This window comes from Mus musculus, chromosome 14 (assembly GCF_000001635.26).
Source record: "Mus musculus strain C57BL/6J chromosome 14, GRCm38.p6 C57BL/6J".
Lineage (NCBI taxonomy): Eukaryota > Metazoa > Chordata > Mammalia > Rodentia > Muridae > Mus > Mus musculus.
The window spans coordinates 12,205,702-12,233,369 of NC_000080.6; the positions used below are offsets into that span (position 1 = coordinate 12,205,702).

A 27,668-nucleotide genomic window follows, 5' to 3' on the forward strand; every position below is an offset into this window, starting at 1 on the left:
GTTATGAAAAACTGAATGTAGGCTCCCCAGTATTGGAGACTCAATAATATGGCTCCCTTGAAAAGATCACAACCCTTTATACCTTGTTACTTTAGCTCAGAGATGCTCTTCGTGGAAAGGGGCTCCTCCCTAGGAAGTATGTTGTGGTTCTCTAAGATGTTAGCTGCAAATGCTGTTAACTGCATAGACGCTATAATGGAACTGCTTTGTGGAACTAAATCATCTGCCATGTATAAACCATTCTCCTGGTGAGCTCGTGACGTTGTTCCTGGTCTTAGCAGCAGCTACGCACTGCTAATGACTTCCCGATTGGTTAGCTCTGTATCTCTTTGTGTTGGACGCATTCAGGGCACAAGAGTTTAGCTTTTCAGCTACTTCATATTGGGCCAATGGATGTTTATATCTGGAACTAAGGTAGTGAAGCAGTCTTGCTCCTGACACCACTGTTTCTAATGAAAGTTCAGTTGACTAAAACTAGAGTTCACAAACAGTTAATCAAGGCCAACTGTGTCTGAGCCAGTCCAGAGAATTAGTTGGGCTAAACATGACTGTTATTTCAAACAGACTTTTTAGCTTGTGGAGTTCTGTCTGTGAAATGAGGCCAGGCAGCCTGCAAGCACGTTGCAAATCCTGCTGTATTGTCCTTCTTGGAAGTTCCCGTGCATCCTGTAAGACTCCAGTGAATTGCCACATCCTATTTTAAGCCTCCCTTGGTTCCTCTATTTTTATTCCCATATTTTTTCCTCAGGCCTCTTCTCTGTTGATCACATTTGGCTAACAGGTTTTTTTTTTTTTTTGTTATAGACTATGATTTATTTAAAAAGAGAGTCTTTTGTATTTCAGACTCTAAAGGAGATATTGTCTTGTACCACTCAAATACCAGGTCACAAGTGGATGAATGATAAAATAATAGGGAACGAAGCCAAATTCACATTATCCCCATACCTGCTATGGTTATAGCAATGCTCAGATCTGACTGAATTGGAGGAAACAGTGGCCCTGCAGGGGCCGAGTAGACCCTGATGCTATATAGCTTTATCTGTACGTATAGGTGTGTGCACAGCGGAGGGGGGAGTCATACCACGTAAGATGACGCCAGATAATGAGATCTGCTACCTTAGGTGGTTTCACCATAATACCAGTGCCATAAAATGTACTTAGACAAACCTAGACAGACGAGGCCAGTCACTCCACATAACCTTATGATGCAGTCAAGATACATGGAAGACATGCAGATATAAAGTTGTTTCCAGTATAAAGGACATTCTGTTGTACAGGATTGTGTAATGAATCTCTGGGTCACTGTAAAATGACAGTATTAAATATTGTCCTCTGTTTAATGTGCTGTACCTTACTTGATTGGCAGTACTCTAGGTCCATTCATTTCAACATAGGGATTAATGTGTGCATTAAGATATACTCTAGGTTCCCTGGCAGTTGTCGCTGAGCATGCTTCAGCCACAGTGTGGTCTTAGAGAACTACTATCATGTATGTAGTCTATGCTGATGGCATGTTGTAGGATGCACGGTGGCAGTGCCTCTCAATTTCTAGTGTGTCTAAAACCTTGTTTTTCTTCATCAGGAAGTCCAGCGCTGTACAGCTGATATGAACATCACTGCAGAGCATTCCAATCATCCGGATAACAAGCACAAAAACAGATACATCAACATTTTAGCATGTGAGTAATAACCTTTAGATTATCTTCTACTGTGAGAAAAATTAAGTCTTCACGCTGTATCAAAAGCCAGACAGAACCAGAGTGCTGAGAAAGGCTGACAACTGGAAGTTAATTTATCATGAGGAGTATGCGCTGTGGGATCATTTCCTGCCCCTGTGATGGGATGAAGTGAGAGCCAGAGGATGTATGTTCCTAGCGACTGCCTGGATGGCCAGGAGAGTGCGATAGTTTTCTACGTGCTCACTGACCATCTGTACATCTTCTTGCGAAAAATTCTGTTCTCATCTTTTACTCTACCACATTTTCTTAGCTGAATTTTATCTCTTTACCATTGAACTTTATATATGGCGGGGTTCTCCATGTTCTGCTCATTCTTTGCCATTTCTTTTTTGTTTTTGTTTTTGTTTTTGTTTTTGTTTTTGTTTTTGTTTTGGTGTTTTGAGACAGGATTTCTCTGTGTAGCCCTGGCTGTCCTGGCACTCACTTTGTAGACCAGGCTGGCCTTGAACTCAGAAATCTGCCTGCCTCTGCCTCCCAAGTGCTGCCATTAAAGGCGTGCATCATCACTGCCCGGCTCTTTGCCATTTCTTAATGGCGCCCTCTAAAGCAACTCTTCAAAAGTCTGTTAGCATCCATCCTCACCTGTTTTTTTTATTGTTGGTGCTGTTTTTAAGATCACACCTTAGAAAGGAAGACCATACCAAGTTTAATTTTGTGCTTTTGTCTTTAGAGTTTTGTGGGTTTAGCATTCTTGTTTAGGTCTTTGATCCATCTGGATTAATTTTTCTATGTGTTCTGTATCAACTTACTATGGCTTAAGATGTAAAGAATTGTCCTCCACTGAGCTGGATTGGCACTGTTGTTGACAGTCATCTTACTGTATGGCCATGAGTACCTCCTGATCCTGGACTCTGGGTTTTCCGATGTCTGTGTGGGTTCTCTTGCCAGCACCACACTGCTGTAATTATTGGCAGCTTTGTAGCAAAGGTTGAAATTGGAAACTGAGATTCTCCTGTTCACACGGTTTTATCCCTTTGCATTTCCATATGAACTTTAGCACCAGCTAGACTCGTACTACATAATACTGAGCTAGGGTTCTGACAAGGATTGTACTAATGCAAGATTAACCCAGAACCACTGGCATTTTAATGCTGTCTTTGGGCTGTAAAGGTGAATGTCTTTTTACTTAGGTCTTGTTTCTTTCAACTGTGGGTTAACTTGCACTGCCTAAGCTTTTGCTTCCTTTGGGAAAAATATTCCTGTTTGATTGTTTGTTTTCTGAGATTTATGTATGAGCATGGGCATTTTGCCTGCATGGATGTCTGTGTACCATGTACATGCAGTGCCCATAGAGACCACAAGAGGGCATGAGATCCTTTTGGAACTGAAGTCACAGACAGGTGTTACCTGCCTTGTGGGTACTTGGAATGGAACCCCAGTCCTCTGCAAGAGCAGAAGGTGCTCTCGACTGTCTCTCACTTCACTCTCTCGGATTCTTGTTGCAAAGGAAAATGTTCAGTGAAAAGAAGTACAGATGATTTTTATATGTTGATTTAGCTCATACAGGTCTATCAGACCCATTCATTCTAAAATATAACTCTTGTGAACTCCTTTGAGCTTCTGCATATTGGATCATATTGTGTATGAATAGAGATTGTTTTATTTGTCCTGATTTCTAAAAGAACATCAAGTTGTTTTTGAGTAAGGACTATTGGTTTCGTCTATATGAGTGGGTAAAGAGGAGGTGAGGAGGTGTAAGAAAAGTCGATTCTTTCCCTTCTGGGCTTTGGGTGGGTGAGAGTGACCAGTATTTGTTGGCTGACCCAAACAGGGGTCATCGTCCTTTGACTGTGAGCCTTTGTCCATAGACATACCTTCTTACCATGAGTCCAGCAAGGGCACACGGACATCACTCTTCCCCCACAGCAACCAGAAAGTACATGCAAAAACAGGGCAAAAAAGAAATCAATGCATCACTTGTATAATTCATACAGGAATCGTGTCGTTCATTGAGACAGAGCCCCTCTGTATAATCCTGTCCAGCTTAGAACTTGCTGTATTGTCTAGGCTGGTTTTGAATTCACAAAGATCTGCCTGCTTCTGCCCCCCGTGAGTTCTGGGATTAAATGTGGCACCATCATACCCAGCTGGAAGTATGACTGTCATTTCTGCTTCACAGGTTCAGAGAGTTGGGTTCTTGTAGCCACTCCTATTCTGTACATAGTCTGTCACGGTCATCTCTCCCTTGGGTCATGACTTTATATAGCAAAGGACACCAAAGCAGTGCCACATAAACCGCTGCAATCAGATCCTGGATGTGCCAGAATCATGGTATAGGCAAAGCTCTGGTTCCTTCCAAGCCTTTGGTTCTGGAAAAGCGGCTGGAATCCGTCCTCACAGGGCAGGGAGATACCCTACAGACATGGGCAGCATAGAAATCTACCTTATCAGAAACATTATTTAAACCTTTTTTTCCAGTATATATTGATCATATGGTTTCCCTCCCTCAACTCTCCCCAATATCCTTACCCATCCAACTTTATGCATTCTTATTCATGTTTGTGTTCTTATTCCCCCTCCCCCCATTTATAATACTATCAGGGAGTGAAGGCCTGGATAATTAAAGGCCTTTGAGTCTGGTTTTAAAATAGAAAATGAAATTTTAGAGGATTGCAGAATTTCTAGCAGTTTTATAAAAACTAGTAAAAGCCACAATTTGTACTCCTTGGGCCCTGTCTGGAGTAGCAGCAGCCATGCAGTGCTGGGATGGCTTTGAAGTTGTCCTTAGTAGCTGCTTGTCTTGGCACCAGCTTGCCTTGAGTTAAGGATGCCACCAAGTGCTACTGTTTTCAATCACATTTTTGTTTTTGTCTTTTCCTCTCTGTAGATGATCACAGTAGGGTGAAGTTAAGACCTTTACCAGGAAAGGACTCTAAGCACAGCGACTACATTAATGCAAACTATGTCGATGTAAGTCAGAAACATTCTTAAACCTGCTTTGGAAAATGAAGCCTGCAGCAGAGGTGGTTGGGGATATTTTAGCAGCACATAGAAATGTCACTGAGAACCAAGCCTGCTCAGTGCGGAGGGTACTTGAATTACTAACCCATCTGCTATGCTAAAACTGTGATCTCACTCTGTGCTCTGCCCTCTTTGAAGGGTTACAACAAAGCGAAAGCCTACATTGCCACCCAGGGACCTTTAAAATCCACCTTTGAAGACTTCTGGAGGATGATCTGGGAACAAAACACGGGAATCATCATCATGATCACGAACCTCGTGGAGAAAGGAAGGGTAGGAGCCTCTTGCCTCACTGTCTGCATTTTGTGAATGAATGTGACCTAAGCACCTGCTGAGGGTAGGGAAGGAAGCCGAGCAGGTGTGAAGAAACAGATGTGTTCTCTTCAGGTGGGTTTGTGTTCTCTGAAAGAGCCGAGGAGTCCCGAGTGCAAACTAAATATGGTAACACGGGCTTGTGTTAGGGCATGCAGTGAGGCAAGCGAATGCTTCCTCTAGTGTGGAGGTTTTTAGAGACTCTCATACCTGAGGTGAGGAACAGACTCAAAGGAGGAACACAGAAGAATAGGATACAGCCAGCAACAAACGGGGATGCTGGGAAATGTGGTGTCAGGAGGAAACTGAGCGGAAAGCAAAGCGAAACCTCACTGACATCGTGAAGAGTGTAGCAGAATGAGCTGTATTTTCGACATCTATGAGATCCCCGTTTTGTTGGCAGTGACCTCAGGTAGACTTCAGCAAAAACAGCCCAAATCGTACTTAAAACTGTTTTATAACACATTCTGGCCAGATTTTGTATAGGGTTCCTTCTTAGTGCACATTCTCTCTCTCTCTCTCTCTCTCTCTCTCTCTCTCTCTCTCTCTCTCTCTGTCTCTCTGTCTCTCTCTCTCCCCCCTCTCCCTCGCCCCCCTCTCTCTCCCTCCCTCCTTTGCTCCCTTTCTCTCTGTCTCTGTCTCTCTCTGTCTCTTTCTCTGTCTCTCTCTCTCTCTCTCTCTCTCTCTCTCTCTCTCTGTGTTGATCATAAACATTAGCCCATTTTTCAGGTAATGTTTGCAAACTTATCCCAAATCATGACCTTCTTCAGAGGCCACACAGCCGTTAAGCACATCAGCCCATGCACCTCTTTAGTAATCATATCTGTGTCTTGATCCTGTTGTGTGAAAATGCTACCTTTTCCCTCTGCAGAGAAAGTGTGATCAGTATTGGCCAACGGAGAACACTGAGGAGTACGGGAACATTATTGTCACACTGAAGAGCACAAAAGTACATGCCTGCTACACCGTCCGTCGTCTTTCAGTTAGAAACACAAAAGTGAAAAAGGTGTGTGAGCGCTGGGAGAGCCGGGTGCACACTGCACACTGAGTGTGCACTGGGAGAGCCGGGTGCATGCTGCACACTGAGGTGTGTGTGTGCTGGGAGAGCTGGAGTGCACACTGCACACTGAGGTGTGTGTGTGCTGGGAGAGCTGGAGTGCACACTGCACACTGAGGTGTGTGCGCTGGGAGAGCTGGAGTGCATACTGCTTACTGACATGTGTGTGCTGGAAGAGCTGGGTGCACACTGCACACTGAGAGCAGACCCAAGCTTGGAGAGCCGGGGTGCATACTGCACACTGAGGTGTGTGCGCACTGGGAGAGCGGGGTGCATACTGCACACTAAGAGCAGACCCAAGCTTGTAAAACATTTTTCACAACTTTTTTTTTTTTTGAGATAGGGGCTCATAGAGCTCAGACTGGCCTCTAACTGGCTGTGTATCTAAGATTGGTGAGTTAGTCCTCCCATCTGTACCACCTGAGTACTGGATTACAGGTGTGAACATACCAGGTTCATACAGTGCTAGGAGTAGAACCCAGAGCACTGCCCACTGAAATATCCAGCCCCTAACATTTTGCCTGATATGAGTGCACCCTGTGAAAGGTATTGACAAAGTGCAGGAGACCAGTTAGGTGGCCTGACTGGCTTTTTTCCTCTACCCGAACCTGGCTTTCTAAGTGTTGTCTAAAGTTGAGAACACACAGCATGTACAGTGGCATCTATTTGTGAATTGCTTTTTGAAAGTTTCAATGCTGTGTTTCCCAGAGTATCCCAAGGACTTCTGGCCTACAAGACAGCTATTGAAAACTCATATTCTGCTTTTCAGTAAGAATGGGAAGTGGCTGCTCCATGCAATAGACCATGAATACACGTGCACATGGTGATTGAGCTCGTGTTCTGTCACGTGACTTAACCGTAACATGGTATTTTATAAACTAGTCGTACCCTGAGACTCACAGTGTAGAAATGCTGCTTTCAAGTAATCTCAGTTTTTATACCTGCTCCCTCTGCCCCCATGGAGTCCTCTGCCACGACAAGATTCACCACAGCAATATTTTGGGATCTAAATAGCAGCTCAGTGAGAAAGTGCACTTATGACAGCCTTGAGTGTGGCAGCTGTCTGAAGCAGAGCTATTTGGTCTTTATGTAGCCAAATGGAGACCCCCACACTTACTCAGCTCTAAGGCTCCGCTATACCCTCAGGTTAACAGCCCTTCCTCCGTACAGTTATGATTAGAGTAAGCCACACTGTTCTAAATCAGCATCGAAGTGTTCTGTCATGTTCAGCTTCTGGATGGTTCTGGCAAATCAATAATCACTCTAAAATTCACAGAGCTCATGGAGTCCAAGTACTCAAACGGGCCCAGTTGCCCTTCTTTGATAGTAGCTTGAGTGAAAGAACGCAGTAGGTGTTCTGTGTGAAATGATGCATAGGTTGGGTCAGTGAAACTGTAAAAAGTTGGCTCCTGAATGGAAACCAGTCTGTAAACAGTCATATGTGAGAGAGACAGAGAGCAAGGTGTGGCCCTGACTCTAGTCCTTCGTGTGGAATGCTTGCAATGGCAGGCAGTAAGGAACCCTACTATAGGTGCTCCAGGGGAGTGGTGGAGAAGAAACAAGAATGGCAAAGCGGATGAAAGCATAGCGCCCAGGAAGGAAGCAGGTCAGGAACGGGAGACCTCCGGAGACTTCAAACTCTGGAGGTGTTGAGTGTTCATTGTTGCAATGATTTTATTCTTCCCTTCTGAGAGATGTGGATGTTACCATGTAACAACATGTATGTTGATCCCCAAAAGGAAATAATTTAGCCCCCAAACAGTAGTTTAAAGAATGAGATCCAAGGTTGTTTCCTGAGACTTTTGTACTACTAACCATTTTGCTAACCCTAGGGGTTCAAGGTGCCTTTTTGCATGTTTCTAGGGCCAGAAGGGCAACCCCAAAGGTCGTCAGAATGAGCGGACGGTGATCCAGTACCACTACACACAGTGGCCTGACATGGGTGTCCCTGAGTACGCCCTCCCAGTCCTGACCTTCGTGAGGAGGTCATCTGCGGCCCGCATGCCAGACATGGGGCCCGTGTTGGTGCACTGCAGGTAGGATCAGAATTCGGAGGGGGATGACTGGGGAATTGGAGCCTTGTGAACTTGGCCTGTGCTCAAAGCACAGATAGTTCCCGTGGCTCAAGTCCTGTCTGAGAGTCGGGTAAGCTTGGTGCACTTATGAAGAACTTCACTTCTGTCTCAGGAAAACTTTATCTGGAAAAAAAAAACAAAAGGAGATAGAAATCTGTGGCTTTGGGGGAAACATCTGTTTGACTGACTATCTAGTTTTTATGAAATGGTCTTAGTAAGGTCCCTACTACTGTACGGGAATTGTGGGCTCAGCCTAATAAAATTTGAACATATACAAGAGTCCCATGACAGAGATTCTAATCTTTCTCTAAATGGACTTTCTGAGGGATCCTGTAAATGATAATAATAATTAATAATAATAATAATAGTAATAAAATGGTTCTTTTCATTTCTAACTGTATGTGCTACATAAACCAACTCTTATAAAAACTCCTGGAAAAGTCTCTGAACTCACTGAAACAACTCTAGATGGTTGTGTAAATGCCGTTGTTATGTTTTACTTATGATTGCATTCATGGCTTGCCCCTGCTTTAGCATTCAAGTTATTTATTCTGTAGCTAATATTGCATAGCTACTTAGCGTTTCCTAAGCACTTTTGCAGGACTGTTCTTATAATGTTTTCACAAAATAAGACATTTGCAGAGTTGAGATACGGCCTATGTTTAAAGCCTTAGGAAAACTGTACCTTTTTGCTAATCCATTCTGCAACCAGCAGTGGAAATCTGTCTGTCACACAACCTGGGTACTGTGCTAAATGAGGAACCTCATGGAAACATTCTGCACAAACAAGCTTGCCATGTGATATTAGAGAGTCAGATCTTGGATATCTTTTAAAACAGGAATTATGAAAATAACAAAAAAAAGCTGAATGTTCTGGACATACCATTCTTGTGCCCCTTTTAGTAGGATTTTTCTACTATTGAGACCATTAGTTGGTTTCTTGGTTGCATGAGCCAGAGGCAGGCTGGGAGAGTTATACCAAAAGGGATTTAATGAAAGAGCCAGAGAACCCTGGGCGAGAGAGAGCAGCCTGCCCGGGCCTCAGCTGCCTGCTTCTGTGTGAAGGTGGTTACTGCAAGACACTTCCAGACTCATGCCTTTGTTTGAGCTGCAGGGAAAGCCACGAAGGCAGCTGTGGCAGATTGTCATCCAACAGTAAAAAAGCAGTCTGTGTTCTTCTCGAGTCTACATGGGAAGTGTTCAGGTTATCCCCACGAAGAGCCTATGACTTTCTAGTAGGCTCTCTGGGAGCGGGCTGTTTCTTAGTGCATGCGTATTTGCTTGTATTTTGGTAGGGATGCCACGGGTTAATGGTCAGGCTGAGTACTTGCATCTCTTACAGCGCTGGTGTGGGCAGGACAGGCACCTACATTGTAATAGACAGCATGCTGCAGCAGATCAAAGACAAAAGCACAGTTAATGTCCTGGGCTTCCTGAAGCATATCAGGACACAGAGGAACTACCTCGTCCAGACTGAGGTAAGAAGTGGCCAAAGGATGGCCCAGAAAGATGAAAGCAAACTGAGGGGGAAGATTCATTCCCTTAGAACTTGAAGGAATATATGTGGGTTTGGACTTGAGATATCTGAGGGCCCACTCTTCTCCAGATCACAGCTTTCCATCTGTGTCTTAAAGTCTGGACACTCAGGAATCAGCGACAGCTCTACCAAGTCATGCTCTAGGTCCCAGGGACTTAAGCATGCTGTGTTTCCCACATGTTTAAATGTGTGGGAAAGGTTGGTTCTTAAACTCTTTATTGAACATGTGTTTGTAGCTGTGTGCTATTACTGAACCACCTGGTCTAGCCGTGGTGGGAAAACACAGAGCTAAACTTAGCACAGGTCTCTACTCCAAAATATGTTATAACAGATCAGCAATCGAGTCCTGGGGTCATCATCTAGCTATAAACGCTTGAGGTCAGTCTCTGTTCAGAGCAGTGTTAACCCCAAGTCAGCTCTATGAATGGGTGCGTGTCTCCTGGCAGACCCCTCACTGTCCACTACTGTGTACTTTTCAGGAGCAGTACATTTTCATCCATGATGCCTTGTTGGAAGCCATTCTCGGGAAGGAAACTGAAGTATCTTCAAGTCAGCTGCATAGCTATGTTAACAGCATCCTCATACCAGGAGTAGGAGGAAAGACACGGCTGGAAAAGCAGTTTAAGGTAGTGCTCTGAATGGCGTCTTTAAGAACAACAAGGAATTAAGATGCTCTGAATTTGGGTCATATTTGTGTAGATGCTGAAATGGGGTATTGTTTTTACTTCTTAAATGTAATGTGAAAGCAAGGTCTGGCCATGTGTACATGCAGAGTACATGATGTGTGCAAGTAGATGCGGCAATGCAGAGGGAGGTTTTTACTGAGTGTATCCACTCATATACAAGTAGATGTGGCACAGAGCTCTATTGTCTTTTGAGCTGCTGCTGACTCTATCTCAATGTATCCTCTAGCCACAAGGACATAAGACTTTCAGTCAGCTGTCGCTTTGGGTTTTTTTCTTCCTCAGAAGCATTCAGTAATACGTTTATTGAGGGTGAGCATTTGATCCAGGAGTGGTAGCACATGCCTGCATTCCCAGAATTCAGGCCTAGCTAGAAGGATCACAAGTTCAAGATCAGCCTGTTACTGAGGAAGAACTTGTCAGGAAGAGGGAGGGAAGAGAGGGGCGCGACCACCTGTGTACATATTGTGGTCAAAATACACTTCTTTGAAAGATCAGCACAGAAGGCTATTGGAAAAGAAAAGGGTGTTACTGCACAGGAGAGATAAGCTTTGCTTGTTTTAAGAGAACAGAAAGTCCAGTGGTAGTGGAGGGTTGTGTAGTTGAAGTCACTGGCTGGAGCTTTCAAACACCAGTGAGCGAGCGCTTTCCTCTTTCTTAGCCTCTCAGTTCAGCACAGTGTTCTGTGTGTAGCCTCCTCACTCCATATCAGAATGGAAAGGATGAGTATAGTCAAACTTTTCATGGAAAACTTGATGCAGAAATCCTCCTTGGCATCTCAGCTGAAGACACGAGACATCCAAATAAATGATACCAAATGGTAGGAAATGAGAAACAAGTTCATTTGACTGAGTTCCATCATAGCACCAATTCCAAATTTCTAGTTCTCCCCTCAACAGCCTCATTACTATGAAACCACTCGAGGCAATGAATAGACGGCACTGCTTTCTTTTGATTATGGGTCACTACAAAACATTAAGTACCAAAATTTTTCAGAATTTTCCTGTTTTATATTTCCAATATATTTGAAGATTTTAGAGTCTGGTAAAGGTTTGAATGTGAAAGCTAAAAGTGAACAAATCCATCTCATTTTGTCTATCTTGACACAAATGAAAAACTGTCTACATATAGGCAAAAAAAATAGGATCCGTGAATAATAAGAACATCCTTACATTAAATATCTGATATCCAAAATGCTTTAGACTCCAAACTTTTCTGATTGCCATACACGGAATGATGTCATACAGGGAATTTCATGATATCATACAGGGAATTTCCATACTGCATAATTTCATGCACAAAAGATATGTGAAATTACCATTAATCTATAAATGTGAACGATAAATAAATTTCATATCTAGACTTGATTCCAGTCCCTAACATATCTAATAGATACATAGGTGATAGTAAGACAGACAGACAGACAGGGTACTTCCAGGCATTAACTCTCAATCTGTGTTTCTTTACAATTAACCAAACAAACCGGTCTTTTCAAATATTGGGAAAACACCTATGCCGGGGCCTAGCAAACACAGAAGTGGATGCTCACAGTCAGCTATTGGATGGATCACAGGGCCCCCAATGGAGGAGCTAGAGAAAGTACCCAAGGAACTAAAGGGATCTGCAACCCTATAGGTGGAACAACAATATGAACTAACGAGTAACCCCCAGAGCTCGTGTCTTTAGCTGCATATGTAGCAGAAGATGGCCTAGTCGGCCATCAGTGAAAAGAGAGGCCCATTGTTCGTGCAAACTTTATATGCCTCAGTACGGGGGAACGACACGGCCAAGAAGTGGGATTGGGTGGGTGGGGTTGTGTGTGTGTGGGGGGCTTTTGGTATAGCATTGGAAATGTAAATGAAATAAATACCCAATTTAAAAAAAAGGGGGGGGGGAATGCCAGACAATTGGGTCTTTTAAGACACTAGCCATTTGCAGAAACTCAAAACTGAAAATAACCTTCAAGGCCCAGGACAGTGGTCGTAACGCAGCTGGAGAGAGTGTTCTCATGTATCTTATTCAGACAGAATCCCTGCTCTCCTTTCAGCTGATCACACCATGTCATGCACACATGTGCCCACACACCAGACATTTTCTTCAGTGGTGTAGTCACTGGTACATCGCACAGACCCTAGGAAATAACCTACCACTCATGATTATGTGAGTAACTCTAATTAAACTCAGGAGCTCGCTCGCTCTCTCCCTCTCCCTCTCCCTCTCCCTCTCCCTCTCCCTCTCCCTCTCCCTCTCCCTCTCCCTCTCTCTCTCTCTCTCCCACACACATACACACACACACACACACACACACACACACAGGGAATTTGTTGTGAAGAAGAAAAGATTCAACAGCACCGGGAGTGAAAATGACCAAAGTATATTCCAGTCATGTAAGAAACTGTCAGAGAATTGGAAACAAAACAGAACTAAGAAAGTGTCTCATAACAAGAATAATCACACTACAGGGCTGTAAGATAAAAATCCGCTGTCTACAGAAATGTGCAGAGAATTGGCCTATGGTCTTTATCTCCAAGATGTATGCGTAGATTAAGTAGTAGTGTAATGTAGATCTGAATCATATACGCTACTGAGCAATCAGAGAAATTCCCAACGGCAGTGACATCATACACCAGAAAAACCCAGTGTTTAGTACTGCCACATACTCAGTGCCTTCATTCCAGACCCCTAGGGCCTGGCAGCAGACACAAGCCAGGCGACTGAGCGAGCGGAGGCTTCATGGAAAGCACGAGCGTTCTTTGGGAGTACAAAAGTCTCACATTGTTTCAGTCTGGCTAGTGATTGACATTCTTGCAGTTTCAAGCAGGTAGTAATGAGTGTGCCATTGAACAATGCCAAAAAGCAATGCTCTTTTCCAGCTGATCACGCAGTGTAATGCAAAGTATGTGGAGTGCTTCAGTGCCCAGAAGGAGTGCAACAAAGAGAAGAACAGGAACTCGTCTGTTGTGCCAGGTAAGACGTCGGCTTAGCTGCTAAGTGTGCGAGGAGTTCTAAAATTCACTGTACATGATGTGAAAGGACACAATACTTATCCGAGTTCAACCGAGGCAGTTTAAGGCAAATGGACATGGTAGGTTTGGACACCAGCAAGTCAGGTGACCTATCTGACATGAAACCCGGTTTTGATTTGCCTCAAAATGCCACAGTATTCCAGCTTTAAAAATGAGGCTGGAGAGATGGCTCAGTGGTTAAGAGCATTGGCTGCTCTTACAGAGGACCTGAATTCAATTCCCAGCACCCACATGGCAGCCCACAACTGTTTATAACTCCAGTCTCTGACACCCTTACACGTAGGCCAAACACCAAATGCACATTCAATAAATAAACTATTTAAGAATGATCATAATGCTACTATCCCTGTGGCACTACAAATTTGGGTCTTAGATTAATCTGGACCAATTATATTGATTGGAACTGCATCATTGAATTATTCTGGATCTGGGCCCTCTTGACTTGTGGCAACCTTTGTATACATAACTCAGGACTTAGCAGAGAAGACTTTGTGTACCCTATAAATACAGGCATTTGTTGATCACAAGAATGGTCTAGCTCTATTGAAAAGGGTCAGTGCTCTCTAAGGCCTTCATGGAGAGAAGGGCACGTAGGGGTTAAAAAGGAAGAACAAATGCAGTGGGCTGCTGTAACTGTAGAAATATAACAAGCCAGGGTCAGGTTATCTGAAACACTTCTCCACATTTTACTCTAATAGGCTGTGAAATCTTTTCCTACAGTTAAATTTTTATCCTACACTGTCTTGACTACCCAGGGAAATTTTCATTCAATACCCTTCTTACTGGATAACACTTTAGCTTGTTTAAATCTGTAAGTCTTAGAAGGAGCCAGGGAGTCAAAGGTAAAGGCCAGGAAGAATTGCCAGCCTGTGAACAATAAGGCAAATGTGGTGTTATTGTTTCTTTCCATATGATAGCTGAGCGTGCTCGAGTGGGACTTGCACCGTTGCCCGGGATGAAAGGAACAGATTACATTAATGCTTCTTACATCATGGTGAGAGTCACCCGTTAACACCTTTCAGTTTAATTGGCTGTACTTATGATTAAGGAGTACATACCACCCCTGTGACTGATTTCATTTTTGAAGTAATTTTTCAACGCATAACATCAAAAGTATAGAAATTTCTGTGTCTTGAAACTTTTAACAAAAGCTGCCTGAAGGGTGGGAATGCAAAGAATACTGAAATTAAGCCAAATGCTTCTTAAGGAAATAATTTTATTGTTAATTTCACCCATCTAGCTTTTAAATAAATGTTGAAATTGCTGTTAAGTAAAAACAGCAGGGGTAACTTGAAGTGAATTGCATGTGGAGAGGAAATTGTCTGCACAGTGCTCACAGAAGTACAACTTAAAATTAGCAAATGCACTGAATGCCTTTCTTAATTTTTGTTTTTTACGGCAGCCAAATAATGTTGTCTTGTTTCACAAAGTACTCACTTCCACAGACGTATAATGCCATGTACATAGCCACTAACTGCTCCTCTCTCTCTCTAACTGTAGGGGTATTATAGAAGCAACGAGTTCATCATAACCCAGCATCCTCTGCCACACACTACGAAAGATTTCTGGAGAATGATTTGGGATCATAATGCACAGATCATTGTCATGCTGCCAGACAACCAGAGCCTGGTAAGGCAAGCACATCTGCTGTGTATTAATGAGCCCGTGAGGCTACAGACATGATTCTCTGGGCTGCCTTGCCACGGGCTGAGCCTGTGTATGCTACGGAGGCTGTTTTCCTAAATGCTGTCCTCCTCGCTTCCACACTTGATCCTGCAGTGCTGCTTCTGCGGCTCCTCAAGCACACGGACAGGGTAAAGGCTTTGAAGAGTGTCCTTTTAGTAAAGTCCTTAGGAGTTCACATAACCACAATGGCCTCTCAGTCACTGTAGGCCTCTTTTGGAAATAGCATATTACATTAATGGTGTATGTAAACTGTGTTTATCTTCTCTGAACTAACTTATTTAATCTCAGATGAAACTGAAGGAGTGGCCTTGTTCAAGAGTGTACAGTAATAATTAAACTTGGAGTTGTATGTAAGTCATCTGTCAGTCTGATGTCCAAACTTAATTATTTTCCCTGTGTGTCCCATCCCACCACATCATAGGAATAGGTACTAATAACGTTTTCCGATTCATTAGGGTTCACAGCAGAGAGAAGCTAGGAGATGCCATTTAGGTCTATCCTACAGAGGGGAATCTAAGTCTCTAGTTCTTTTCCCTCCCTTAGTCCTTGTCTGTTAAAGATTCTATATAGAAGATGAGTAAACACATTTAAAAACTAGAATTACATGTTTCTGCTTAGATATTCTGTGCATGTACATTTCAGAATTAGCTAAGTCTTAAAAAGTGATTTTGTGAACATGATGCCTACAAGATAAAACAAAAAACAATGGGGAACTAACTGCCTCTGACTGTCAGATTAATGAGTTTTTTAATTAAGAAAGAACAGCCTGTGGTTGACCCCCCTAGTCTGGATGGCAGTATTTGACTATGTGCCCAGTCAGTAGGGGCTTCTTCACTCTGTCCCAGTTTGCTCCTGCTTCAGAATTCCAAGGCTGCTTCAGTATGATGGAATGGCAGCAAGGTTAAGCTGAAAACGGGAGTGTTCATTTTCAAATTAGCAACAGGTGCCCATTCTGATTTGCATGTGGAAATGGGAGGCGTTGAGGGTTGAAGGGGGTGGGTGGGGTTGTTGTTGGATGAGTCAGTATTTCATTACTGTCAGTTAACAGGCCATTCGCCACCAAGATTCTTCCCACAATTCATTTGTATAGGAAAGCTAGGGAACGATTAGACCCAATAAGGAGATCCCTGCTCTCCAGATTGCATACGGTGCCTGATGGGGAGGGCTGACAGCTCCAGGTCTCTCTGCAGCCAGACAAGAAGACTGCCTAAAGCTGTTATCATTTGGTTATATTTCTACTATTACCACTGTAACTGTACAACAGTCTAATTTTTAATTGACTTAAAAGCCACTAGACTCTAATTTCAAAAATGGTATCACCAGTACCTTTATATTTAGATAATCTCATAGCTAGATAATCTCTAGAACTCTGGAAGTAGAAACAACAGGATCAAGAATCCGAGGTTATCATCAGCTATAAAGGAAATCAGAGTCCATCCTGTTTTACCAAGGCACAATCTGAAAATACAGTAGTAGTAGTAGTAGTAGTAGTAGTAATAATAATAATAATAATAATAATAATAATAATAATAATAATAATAAAAAATGTGTCAGTGAGAAGGGAAGTGAGATGGTGGACTGGGCAGTTTGAAATGCTGTGGCCTTTACTTGTTGAGAAAACCTGCAGAGAAGCTCTCTGTAATACAGAGTTGGCCTGCCTTACTCCTAGAGGCTGAGGTAGTTACAGGGCATGGGGAGGAGGGACGGACAAGGTGGTAAAGTTTCCTTTGGAGGTGCAAAGTTGGCCAGTGCTAGGTTAGCCAGGGCGTTGTCAATTAAAGAATGTCAGAGGTCAATAGAGATTTCTTGTGGTGGCCATTATTGGGGTACCTGGAGCACAATGGTCAAAAGCTAGAAAAATAAGTTATTTTACTTCTAGGAACCAAATTACCATTGCTAAGGGATTTTCTCACAATTTAATAGAAATGGAGAAGCTTTAAAAAATAGCATGGCCCTACCTAACATATACAGTATATATACAAATATGTGAGTGTGTGAATACACACACACACACACACACACACACACACACCTACCTGTAACCAAAATGTCAACTGAATTAAGAAGTTTCACTTGAAGCTGGGACTGTAGTTCAGTTGTAGTGCTTGCCTAGCATGCATGAAGCCCTGGGTTTAATCCCCAGTACCACAGAAAACTGGTTGTGACATTAGCCTGTAATCTCAGCACTTGGGGAGGGAGAGGCAGGAGGATCAGGAGGTCAAGGTCAGCCTTGGCTTTGTGGCAAGCTCTAGTCCACCCTGGGCTACATGAGCTTCTGCCTCCAAAAGGAAAAAAGGAAGGAAGGAAAGAAGGAAAAAAGGAAGGAAGGAAGGAAGGAAAAAAGGAAGGAAGGAAGGAAGGAAGGAAGGAAGGAAGGAAAGATAAACTAAATTATTTTAATGTTTCAAAGTCAGTAATTACTCCCAAGATTTCTTTCCTGCCTTTGATTTCTTTAAGCTAACTGGATCATAAACTATTCCTAGTATATCGTTTGAGAATACAGACATATATTGTTCTCATTTTTAAAATATGGAAATAAAGGCTTGGAGATATGAAGCATGGGGTAAACAGAATACTAGATAAATTAATGTCTGCATCGTTATGATATCCTGCAATCTTAACTATATATCCTGAATCTGTTTGCAGGGTCATACTTCCATCTCCTTGAACAAAGCACACTCAAACTCACGGCAGTTCCAGGCTTCTTTTGTATAGACTAAACCCAATTGCTAATCTGCTTCCCCTTCTGCTGAGCTTTAAAAATAAAAACGCACTTGGCAATAATCTATATTGAAACTTGAAAGGGTGATAAGTCTCATTGGACGGCTGGCTCATTTCTAATGCAACAGTGTAAGCTTAAACAAAGCCCTCTTTGTTGTGAACATTACTCCTGACTTCCACAATTGTAAATAGGCATTCTCAGTCAAATGTTCATAAAAATCTTTATACCTCAGGCAAATGGGAGTTTCTCATTTGAACTCATTAGAAAAAAAAAGGAAAAGGAGAAATATATACACCATCATAATTCCATTTCTTATAGTCTTCAACCATTAACCTTTTCTTAGGAAGCCATAATTTTCAGGAATAGAATTCAAGTACTGACCCTGAATTTCTAGTTTTAAACTTTAAATAGAAGAACATGTAAAGCTCTCCTGCTTCGAAGCTGAATGGTCCCTGTGTTACCCCTCTTGAAGTCTGAGGCCAATGGGATAACTTACCTGTTTAAAGTGCCTGTAAGATAGCCAGCCTGCTTACTTCTGCTCAGCTTCCTCTCTGGGAGGTGCTGCCCTTTCTTCCTCAGTAGCAATGTAACTCAGACACTTCACAGGCATCCTCATTTGTCAGGACAGATGGTACGAATCCCATATCTAGCTGCTATCATCCAAAATTTATAAAGAACTCTAAAAAGTGGGCAAAAATATGTCTACAAGTGTGACAGAAATGACTAGCAGGTATGTGAAAAGGTACTCTCTGTCTATCAATTTCTTATAAAATAGCAGCACCTACCAATTAGGGCGGCTATTGTTAAAAAAAAAAATCAACAAATCACAAATGTTGGTATGAAGGAATAAGAATTCTTGCTGGTGTGGTCTAACATGACTATAACCCCATATGTAGCATTTAAGGGCTACATAGCAATACCCCATCTTTAAAAAAAGAATTGAAAGAAAACTCTATCCATTGGAGTATTGACTAATACAACCACATGGAAAACAGTGTTCAGGTTTCTAAAGAAATATAAAACACCACTAACCCTCTGCTGGGCATACACCCCCCCCATAAGATAAATAGCCTGTGAAATTTCTACACTTCAGTGTTCTCTGCAACCTGTACACAACAGCCAAGTATAGAAGCAACCAAGGAAACACACGTTGCACATTTTCTGGCTCTAAGAAACAACGAGATCTAGTTTTTGCCACCAGTGGAGAATACCACACTATGTCAGCCACACATAGTAAGAAAATATCCTATAACATCACTAAGGAAAAACAATTCCAAGATATGCAATGAACAAGATGGTAATTGGGGGTGGGGAGTAGGCCCCAGAACATAAAGCACAGGTATGCGTGTAAAATGAATAAATCTAGAGATCATGTGCCATCTAAGAACTAGAAGTAAAAAACTGAACATATTAGCATTTATAATTTAATCTAAATTATATTGTAACTATTCACAAAAGTAAATATATATATATATTTCTGTATGTGTGTGTGTGTGTGAAATGATAACATGTTCATTTAGTTGACTATAGTAAATTTTACTGTTTATGTGTTTTACTTCAAAAATACACAATACAACTTATTTTTAACACATTCATTTACTAATCAAGTATAAAGTAAAGTAGCTGTAAAATAACAACCAGATTACTACGATTGATCTCCAGTTCTGCTACGTCTCTTATAACTCAGAACACCTGTCAACTAGGGGAATTGCATGCTCTATGGAGAAGCATCTTGGGTGGTTATGACAAGAGAGAGGTCCAATGAGATGGTTATTGTCAATGTACATTTTATAATAGACAATAATAACATTGTAAATAACTAGATGGGGTGTTAGTAAGTCTATAAAATCAACTTACAAGGTAACTTGAGTGGCTTGGGAGATGCTAACATGAGGAGTCAGTTTGTAAGAAAAGTGAAAAACCAAGATTTGGTTACACGGTAAAATAATGTGTTTTCTTGGTTCCCAAAGGCAGAAGATGAGTTTGTGTACTGGCCGAGTCGTGAGGAATCCATGAACTGTGAGGCCTTTACTGTCACCCTCATCAGCAAAGACAGGCTATGCCTCTCGAATGAAGAACAAATTATCATCCATGACTTCATCCTTGAAGCTACACAGGTAACTTAAACCACACTCCCTCCCCGACCGCCCAACCTGGACCCTTTATCATCCTTGTAAGTAATAATAGTGATTTCTCTACCTTGGAGATAGGCTCCACTGTTTGAATAAGACTTAATTTTAAGTAAATGCATTTCTTTCCTTCAAATATTTGCTTTTTGTCAACTGGGTAGATGACATGTAACAGTCTCTGGCTAAGCATGCATACAAGTAGGTCTTCTGGCTTAAAGATAAAGATATTATCTCATAATGAATAATGGGATAATATTCAATGTACCAGAGAAAGACTGCTTGCTTTGACATCAGAAACAAGCCTTGTAATGTGTTATAAAGACGACACTTTAATAGACACTGTTTACACATATACTAATGGACTTCTTGTGAGAAAGATTAGAGATATCAGCAGTTTAAATGGTACCTCATCCCCTCCCTCATTCCCTTTTCTAGTATAAGTCAAAGTTAGAGTAGTGGGCCATAATATCCCTTACAGGTGTTTTGGTTTGGTTTGGTTGTTTGCCTGATTAAAAAGATCTACTGTTCACAAGTATGGTGTGTTTTAATGACAAGTAGGTCTTCTGTAATCTGGGCAACCCAACACTGTTCAGTTTCCTGTGATGCGTGCTTTCTAGGGAACAGGCATTTGATTATAGACATGAATTACAGGAAGACCTATGATTGTGTCTTGTCCATTGCAGGATGACTACGTACTAGAGGTTCGGCACTTTCAGTGTCCCAAATGGCCTAACCCAGATGCCCCTATAAGTAGTACCTTCGAACTGATCAATGTCATCAAGGAAGAGGCCTTAACCCGGGATGGCCCCACCATTGTTCATGATGAGTAAGTACCTGGTCCTGTGTTAGACTTGGGTGCTGTTCTTACGAGACTCATATAAAAGTCCAAAGGGAACACTGTCTTCTCTCTGATCCATGTTACTTGTAGTGTGGACATACATGTGCAAAAGGGTTGTGGTTGTGTTTTAATTGGTCAAACTTTGCTGGGCTCCAAGTATTCCTAGAGAGTATGTTCTAGAAGGGGAAAATATTGCACTTCCTTTCCTCACCAAAAAGTATGCAGCTCTTCTCTGAGGACAGGCACACCTTAACCTTAATATGCGTCATCCTCAGCATGCCGTGCTCACCTGCACAAGTCTATTCTAGTCCAAGGCTAGTCTGTTTCTACCACAGTCTTTTCAGATGGTTGTATGCTTTTCCCAAATAATGACCGCTAGTTTCCTGTGTAACTAAGCTAAAGTCATTTAATAATTCTCAAAGTGTGGTCTGAGAACCCTGTGGGTTGTATCTCCAAGGCCCTTCCAGAGATCAAGAAAGTCAGGTTTTTAAATATATGTGTGTGCATATGTAAGCATGTATATGTACATATTACAGCATATATTACAATATGTTTATATATCACAAGACTATCTGCCTTGTTCATTCTCTGTCATGAGTATATAGCTTTTCAGAGCTACTTGACATGTTATGAAACTGTCACACAAGACTAGTAGAAGGCATGGGTTTCTGTTGTACACTTTCTGTTTTAATTCCTAATACCTGAAATTTCCTAAGGAAGTAAAAGTTTAGCCATGATTATAATCTGGTCTTGTGAATGAAAACGTTAGGCTGTCAAGAAATCCTGTAATAAATGTCAATTGACTGTCCTCTGCTCCAACAGCTGCGAGACACCCACAAGTCACAACTGTTAAGAATCACAAGAAAATAATTTTATGATACTGACTGTGTGTTTGGGGAAGCAGACACAGGATGAAAGTTGCATGGAACCTGGGTAGATTTATATATAGTGTCAGCTAGAATCAGCCTCTCAATTTATGGGATCTAGGGTAAAGTGCAAATGTAGGCCTCTCTGTGAAAAGACACTAAATTTCCCGATGGCAACTTTGAAGCGCTAAAGTCGTCAGGCTTGCCCTGAGTTAGCAAGTCCACTGAGACATAGGAGACAAGTCCCTGAGATGCAAACCACCTCCATCTCAGACTGCGCTCTAATTCATTGATTAAAATGCTTTCCTGCTTTCTATCGTCATTCATTCCCCATACTTTCATTTGATTTTGAGTTTGTTTGTTTGTTTGTTTGTTTGCCTAGGTTTTGACGTTATTGATGTTGTTTGAGGCCGGTCTCATTACCTAAGCCCAGGCTGGCCATAGCATACAACCTGGCAGTCTTCTTTGCCTTGGCCTCCCCAGTACTCGGATTACACCATGCTTGGCTATAAGCTAATTTTAATTTTAATTTTTCATTGCTACTCTTCCCTGAAGAGCAGCATTTCCTTCTTGCCCTACTGACTTCTAAATGAAATGTTTCCTTCTTCACACTGACACCACTGTAACTCTGGATGGCATTCCCAGCTATGGTCCCTTTCTTATTTTTACTAAAAATAGATTTTTTTTCATACAGTTATATTCTGATCATGTCTTCTTCTTCCTCAACTTCTCCAAGTTCTTTTTTACTTCCCCTTTTCCTTAGGGGAAAAATAGGTATCTAAGGAAAAAAAAAAGAAAATATGATAAAGTAAAAACAAATTAGAATAGACAAAACAAACATACAGAAAAAAAAAAAAAGGCCAAAGAAAAAGCAAGAGAAACACATATAGACACTGATATACACATTCATACACATAGGAATCTCATAGAAACACAAAACCAGAAGCCATGATATAGACACACAAAGAAACTTTAAGGGAAAAAAGGAAAAGAAAAATGTTCCTGACACATATTATGAGACAAAGAACCTCAAAAGAAGCCATTTAGTTTTTTCTTGGCCATCTACTCCTGGCCATGGGGCCTATCCTTATTTTTTTTTATTAGATATTTTCTTTATTTACATTTCAAATGTTATCCCCTTTCCTAGTCCCTCCTCCCCGAAAATCCCTTCTCCCCTCCCCTCTCTGCCTTCTCACCAACCCACCCACTCCTACTTCCTGGCCTTGGCATTCTCCTATACTGGGGCATAGAACCTTCACAGGACCAAGGGCCTCTCCTCCCACTGATGATCAACTAGGCCATCCTCTGCTGCATATGCAGCTGGAGCCATGAGTCCCACCATGTGTTTTCTTTGATTGGCGGTTTAGTCCCAGGGAGCTCTGGGGATACTGGTTAGTTCATATTGTTGTTCCTCCTATGGGGCTGCAAACTCCTTCAGCTCCTTGGGTACTTTCTCTGGCTCCTTCCTTGGGGACCCTGTGCTCCATCCAATGGATGGCTGTGAGCATCCACTTCTGTATTTGCCAGGCACTGGCATAGCCTCTCAGGAGACAGCTTTTTTTTTTTCAGGCTCCTGTCAGCAAGCTCTTGTTGCCGTCTACAATAGTGTCTGAGTTTGGTGGCTGTTTATGGGATGTATCCCCAGGTGGGGCAGTTTCTGGATGGTCATGCCTTCAGTCTCTGCTCCAAACTTAGTCTCTGTAACTCCTTCCATGGATATTTTGTTCCCCCTGCTAAGAAGGATCGAAATGTCCACACTTTGGTCTTCCTTCTTCTTGAGTTTCATGTGTTGCAAATTATATCTTGGGTGTTCTGAGCTTCTAGACTAATATCCACTTATCAGTGAGTGCATATCATGTGTGTTCTTTTGTGATTGGGTAACCTCACTTAAGCTGATATCCTTCAGATCCATCCATTTGCCTGCGAATTTCATTAAGTCATTGTTTTTGATTGCTGAATAGTACTCCATGTAGCCCCTTGGTCTTGCAAACTTTATATGACACAGAACAGGGGTATGCCAGGGCCAAGAAGTGGGAATGGGTGGGTAGGGGGGCAGGGTGGTAGGGTATAGGGGACTTTCGGGATAGCATTTGAAATGTAAATGAAGTAAATAACTAATAAAAATTGGGAAAAAAATGAAAGATGTGGGCTGTGGTGGGATGGGGGGAGGGCTGAAATAGAACTAGCAGAAGATAGACACAGGATCTCTAATTGGTCAAAGAGGTAGTGCACGAAACCCCAAGACGAACAACAGTTAAAGGTTTCAGACACAGTGAAGAATCCAGTTCCAAAAATGAACTAGCCAGGAGACTTTTTAAAAGTAGCAACTAGAGAGAACTTAAACGGCTGAGCTTTCCCTCGTGTTGGGGCAGACACACATGCACCCACGGGGTGCTTCGTGAGAGGCAGTCTGTGGAAATAATGGCTTGTTTATATAAATTGACCAAGAATTGAATTTCAATAAATCACTACAAAAGGTATACAAAGCCACACTCCTTTGTCACAACAAATTAATATTAGAAACTTAGTTAAATAAGATTCTAGATCCTAATTAATGGAAACTGAAATTCCTATATTTAAAATTATTTATAAATAATTTGTGGCTTAAAGAGGTAATCAAGATCGAAACTGCAAAATAAAAGAAATGATCAAAGCATTAACTTTCAAACTATACATCCTCTAAAAAGCCATAGCCTCACTACATTTACTGAAGTTCAAAATGGAACTTGGCTCTTAGCTTAAAAAACTAGGGGGAAAACCAGATAAAACTGCTAAATTACAGGTAGTTAACAGATAAACGCAAAAAAAAAAAAAAAAAAAAAAAAGAAGGGAAATAAAGGTAGGATACATAAGCAAGAGATAAGGCCTGGCCTAAGAGAAGGTGCAGTTACAGAATCAGGGAGGTGGCATGCTTCTACAGCCCCAGTTTCCAGGAGCCTGCACAGGATCACTGCTGCCTGGGCTCCACAGTGACAGCTTCTCCTGAGAGGTAGGGAGGGAGGGTGAGAGTGGTGATGGATACTGTAACGAAGGAAACCATTACTGAGGCATAAATCAAGGAAAAACCTCTTCCATTTTTACATGTTTTTAAAATAATCCTCAAACACCTTAAAGTTTGTTCTTCTAGGCTCTTGCCTCTTATAAATTATTTACATTAAGCTGATTATAAATAATGTGCCTGAGGAGGAGACAGATGAATGAAGACTATCCATGGGATGCTGGTTTTTGTAGTGGAATGGTCGGTCACTATCACTCAGAGAGGTCATTGAGCTCATGTACCGTTGCATAGGTCCAACATGCTCTCTGATAAACAGTCAGAAATAATACATTTTGAGAGAAATAATGTGAGCATTTGAGACTGTGTACTTATAGTTTTATGTTACTAAACTTGAAGCATAGGTAATAGATGGTATTTACATGATATGTGCTCATCCCTCTTCTAAGCCATATTCATTTACAAGATGAAATTTACCCATAGTCTCACTGTAAGAGTGTGGGGCCAAGGAACCAAGGAGCAGACTGGGGCAGGATCCTTCTGGTTTCCATCTGCTCCCAGAGCTGACCCTGTGCCACAGCTCTCCATTCCTAGGTCCTGCCAGGAGAGAGACGCTTTCCCAAGAGTGTTGATGCATCTGTGAGCACAGATTAGACCACCACTTCTGCTCAAATACCTGGCCCAAGAGGGACCTGCCCAGAGCCATTAGAACACAGGAACCAAGGAATGTCGAAGACAGGATCCTTCAGGTTTCCGTCTGAGCCCCGAACTGACCCTGTGCCACAGCTCTCCATACCCAAATTCTGCCCAGAGAGAGCTGGTCTTTCAGGAGTTCTGATACACAGGCTTACAGGAGGGACAAGTCACAGTCGGAGACAGCAAAACCAGCTAACACCAAGGATAACCAGATGTCAAGAGGCAAGGTCAAGAACATAAGCAGCAGAAACCAAGGCTACTTGGCATCATCAGAACCCAGTTCTCCCACCACAGTGAGCCTTGGATACCCTAACCCACCAGAAAAGCAAGACTCTGATTTAAAATCACATCTCATGATGATGATAGAGGACTTTATGAAGGACATAAATAAATAACTCCCTTAAAGAAAAACAGGAGAACACAGGTAAACAGGTAGACGCCTTTAAAAAGGAAACACAAAAATCCCTTAAAGAATTACAGGAAAACACAAACAAACAGGTGAAGGAATTGAACAAAACCATCCAGGATCTAAAAATAGAATGAGAAACAATAAGGAAATCACAAAGGGAGACAATTCTGGAGATAACTTCCCTAACCTAAAGAAAGAGATGCCCATGAACATACAAGAAGCCTACAGGACTCCAAATAGATTGGACTAGAAAAGAAATTCCTCCTGTCAAATAATAATCAAAAGACCAAATGCACAAAACAAAGAAAGAATATTAAAAGCAGTCAGGAAAAAAGGTCAAGTAACATATAAAGGCAGACCTATCAGAATTACACCTGACTTTTCCCCAGAGACTATGAAATCCAGAAGATTCTGGGCAGATGTCATACAGACCCTAAGAGAATACAAATGCCAGCCCAGGCTACTATACCCAGCAAAACTCTCAATTACCATAGGTGGAGAAACAAGATATTCCATGACAAAACCAAATTTACACAATACCTTTCCACAAATCTAGCCCCACAAAGGATAATAGATGGAAAACTCGAACACAGGGAGGGAAACTACACCCTAGAAAAAACAAGAAAGTAATCTTCTTTCAACAAATCCAAAAGAAGATAGCCACACAATCATAATTCTACCTCTAACAACAAAAATAACAAGAAGCAACAATCACTATTCCTTAATATCTCTTAACATCAATGCTCAATTCCCCAACAAAAAGACATAGACTAACAGTCTGGCTGTAAGGCAAAAAAAAAAAAAAAAAAAAAAAAAAAACTGCCAATAGGACAAAACAGCAATCAACAGATTGGGAAAAGATCTTTACCAATCCTACATCCGATAGAGGGCTAAATATCCAATATATACAAAGAAATCAAGAACTTGGACTCCAGAGAACTAAATAACCCTATTTAAAAAGGGGGGAAAGAGCTAAACAGATAATTCTCAACTGAGGAAACTCAAATGGCCTAGAAACACCTAAAGAAATGTTCAACATCCTTAGTCATCAGGGAAATGCAAATCAGAATTCCATTTCCACCTGAGATTCCACCTCACACTAGTCAGAATGGCTAAGATCAAAAACTCAGGTGACAGCAGATGCTGGTGAGGATGTGGAGAAAGAGGAGCACTCCTTCATTGTTGGTGGGATTGCACTCTGGTAATCAATCTCGAGATTCCTCAGAAAATTGACACTAGATCTACCTGAAGACCTAGCAAGACAGTCTTGGGTATATACCCAATGATGCTCCACCATGCCACAAGGGCCCATGTTCCTCTATGTTCATAGCAGCTTTGTTTGTGGTAGCCAGAAGCTAAAGACAACCCAGATGTGCCATGACAGAAGAATGGATACAGAAAATGTGGTACATTTACACAATGCAGTACTACTCAGCTATTAAAAACAATGACTTCATGAAATTCGCAGGCAAATGAATGGATCTAGACAATATCATCCTGAGTGAGGTAATTCAGTCAAAAAAAGAACACACATGGTATTGTACTCACTGATAAGTGGATATTAGGCAAAGCGTATGGAATACCCATGATACAACTCATGGACCACATGAAGCTCAAAGGAAGGAAGACCAAAGAGTGGGTACTTCAGTCCTATTTAGAAGGGGGAACAATATAATCAAGGGAAGTAGAGGGTAAGAAGCAGTTGGGAAAGGAATACAGGAGGGAAAAAGGAAAAAAAGGGGCAAAATCAGGTATGGGAGGAGATGTAGGAGATGTACAGAGGGTCAGGAAACTGAACAGTGGTGTGTAGCAATGGGGGATGGGGAACTGGGATAGCAACCAGAAAATACCAGATGCCAGGAAATCAAGAGCCTCCCAGGACCTCACAGGGATGACATTAGTTTAAATACCCCACAAAGGGGAGCAAGAACCTGTCA

General features: G+C 41.9%; 1 protein-coding gene across 3 annotated transcripts in view; it reads left to right on the top strand.

Moving 5' to 3' along the window:
- Nucleotides 1–27,668, top strand: part of Ptprg (protein tyrosine phosphatase, receptor type, G) — a 688,602-nt gene that overhangs the window by 652,262 nt on the left and 8,672 nt on the right. For all 3 annotated transcript variants that reach the window (XM_006517956.4, NM_008981.3, NM_001347593.1), the window contains 12 exons: nt 1,583–1,679; nt 4,567–4,649; nt 4,839–4,973; nt 5,884–6,018; nt 7,933–8,105; nt 9,487–9,622; nt 10,161–10,307; nt 13,238–13,331; nt 14,308–14,384; nt 14,891–15,019; nt 19,769–19,915; nt 20,611–20,753. In XM_006517956.4, the coding sequence (XP_006518019.1) occupies nt 1,583–1,679; nt 4,567–4,649; nt 4,839–4,973; nt 5,884–6,018; nt 7,933–8,105; nt 9,487–9,622; nt 10,161–10,307; nt 13,238–13,331; nt 14,308–14,384; nt 14,891–15,019; nt 19,769–19,915; nt 20,611–20,753 (1,496 nt within the window). The remainder of the gene's footprint in view (nt 1–1,582; nt 1,680–4,566; nt 4,650–4,838; nt 4,974–5,883; nt 6,019–7,932; nt 8,106–9,486; nt 9,623–10,160; nt 10,308–13,237; nt 13,332–14,307; nt 14,385–14,890; nt 15,020–19,768; nt 19,916–20,610; nt 20,754–27,668) is intronic.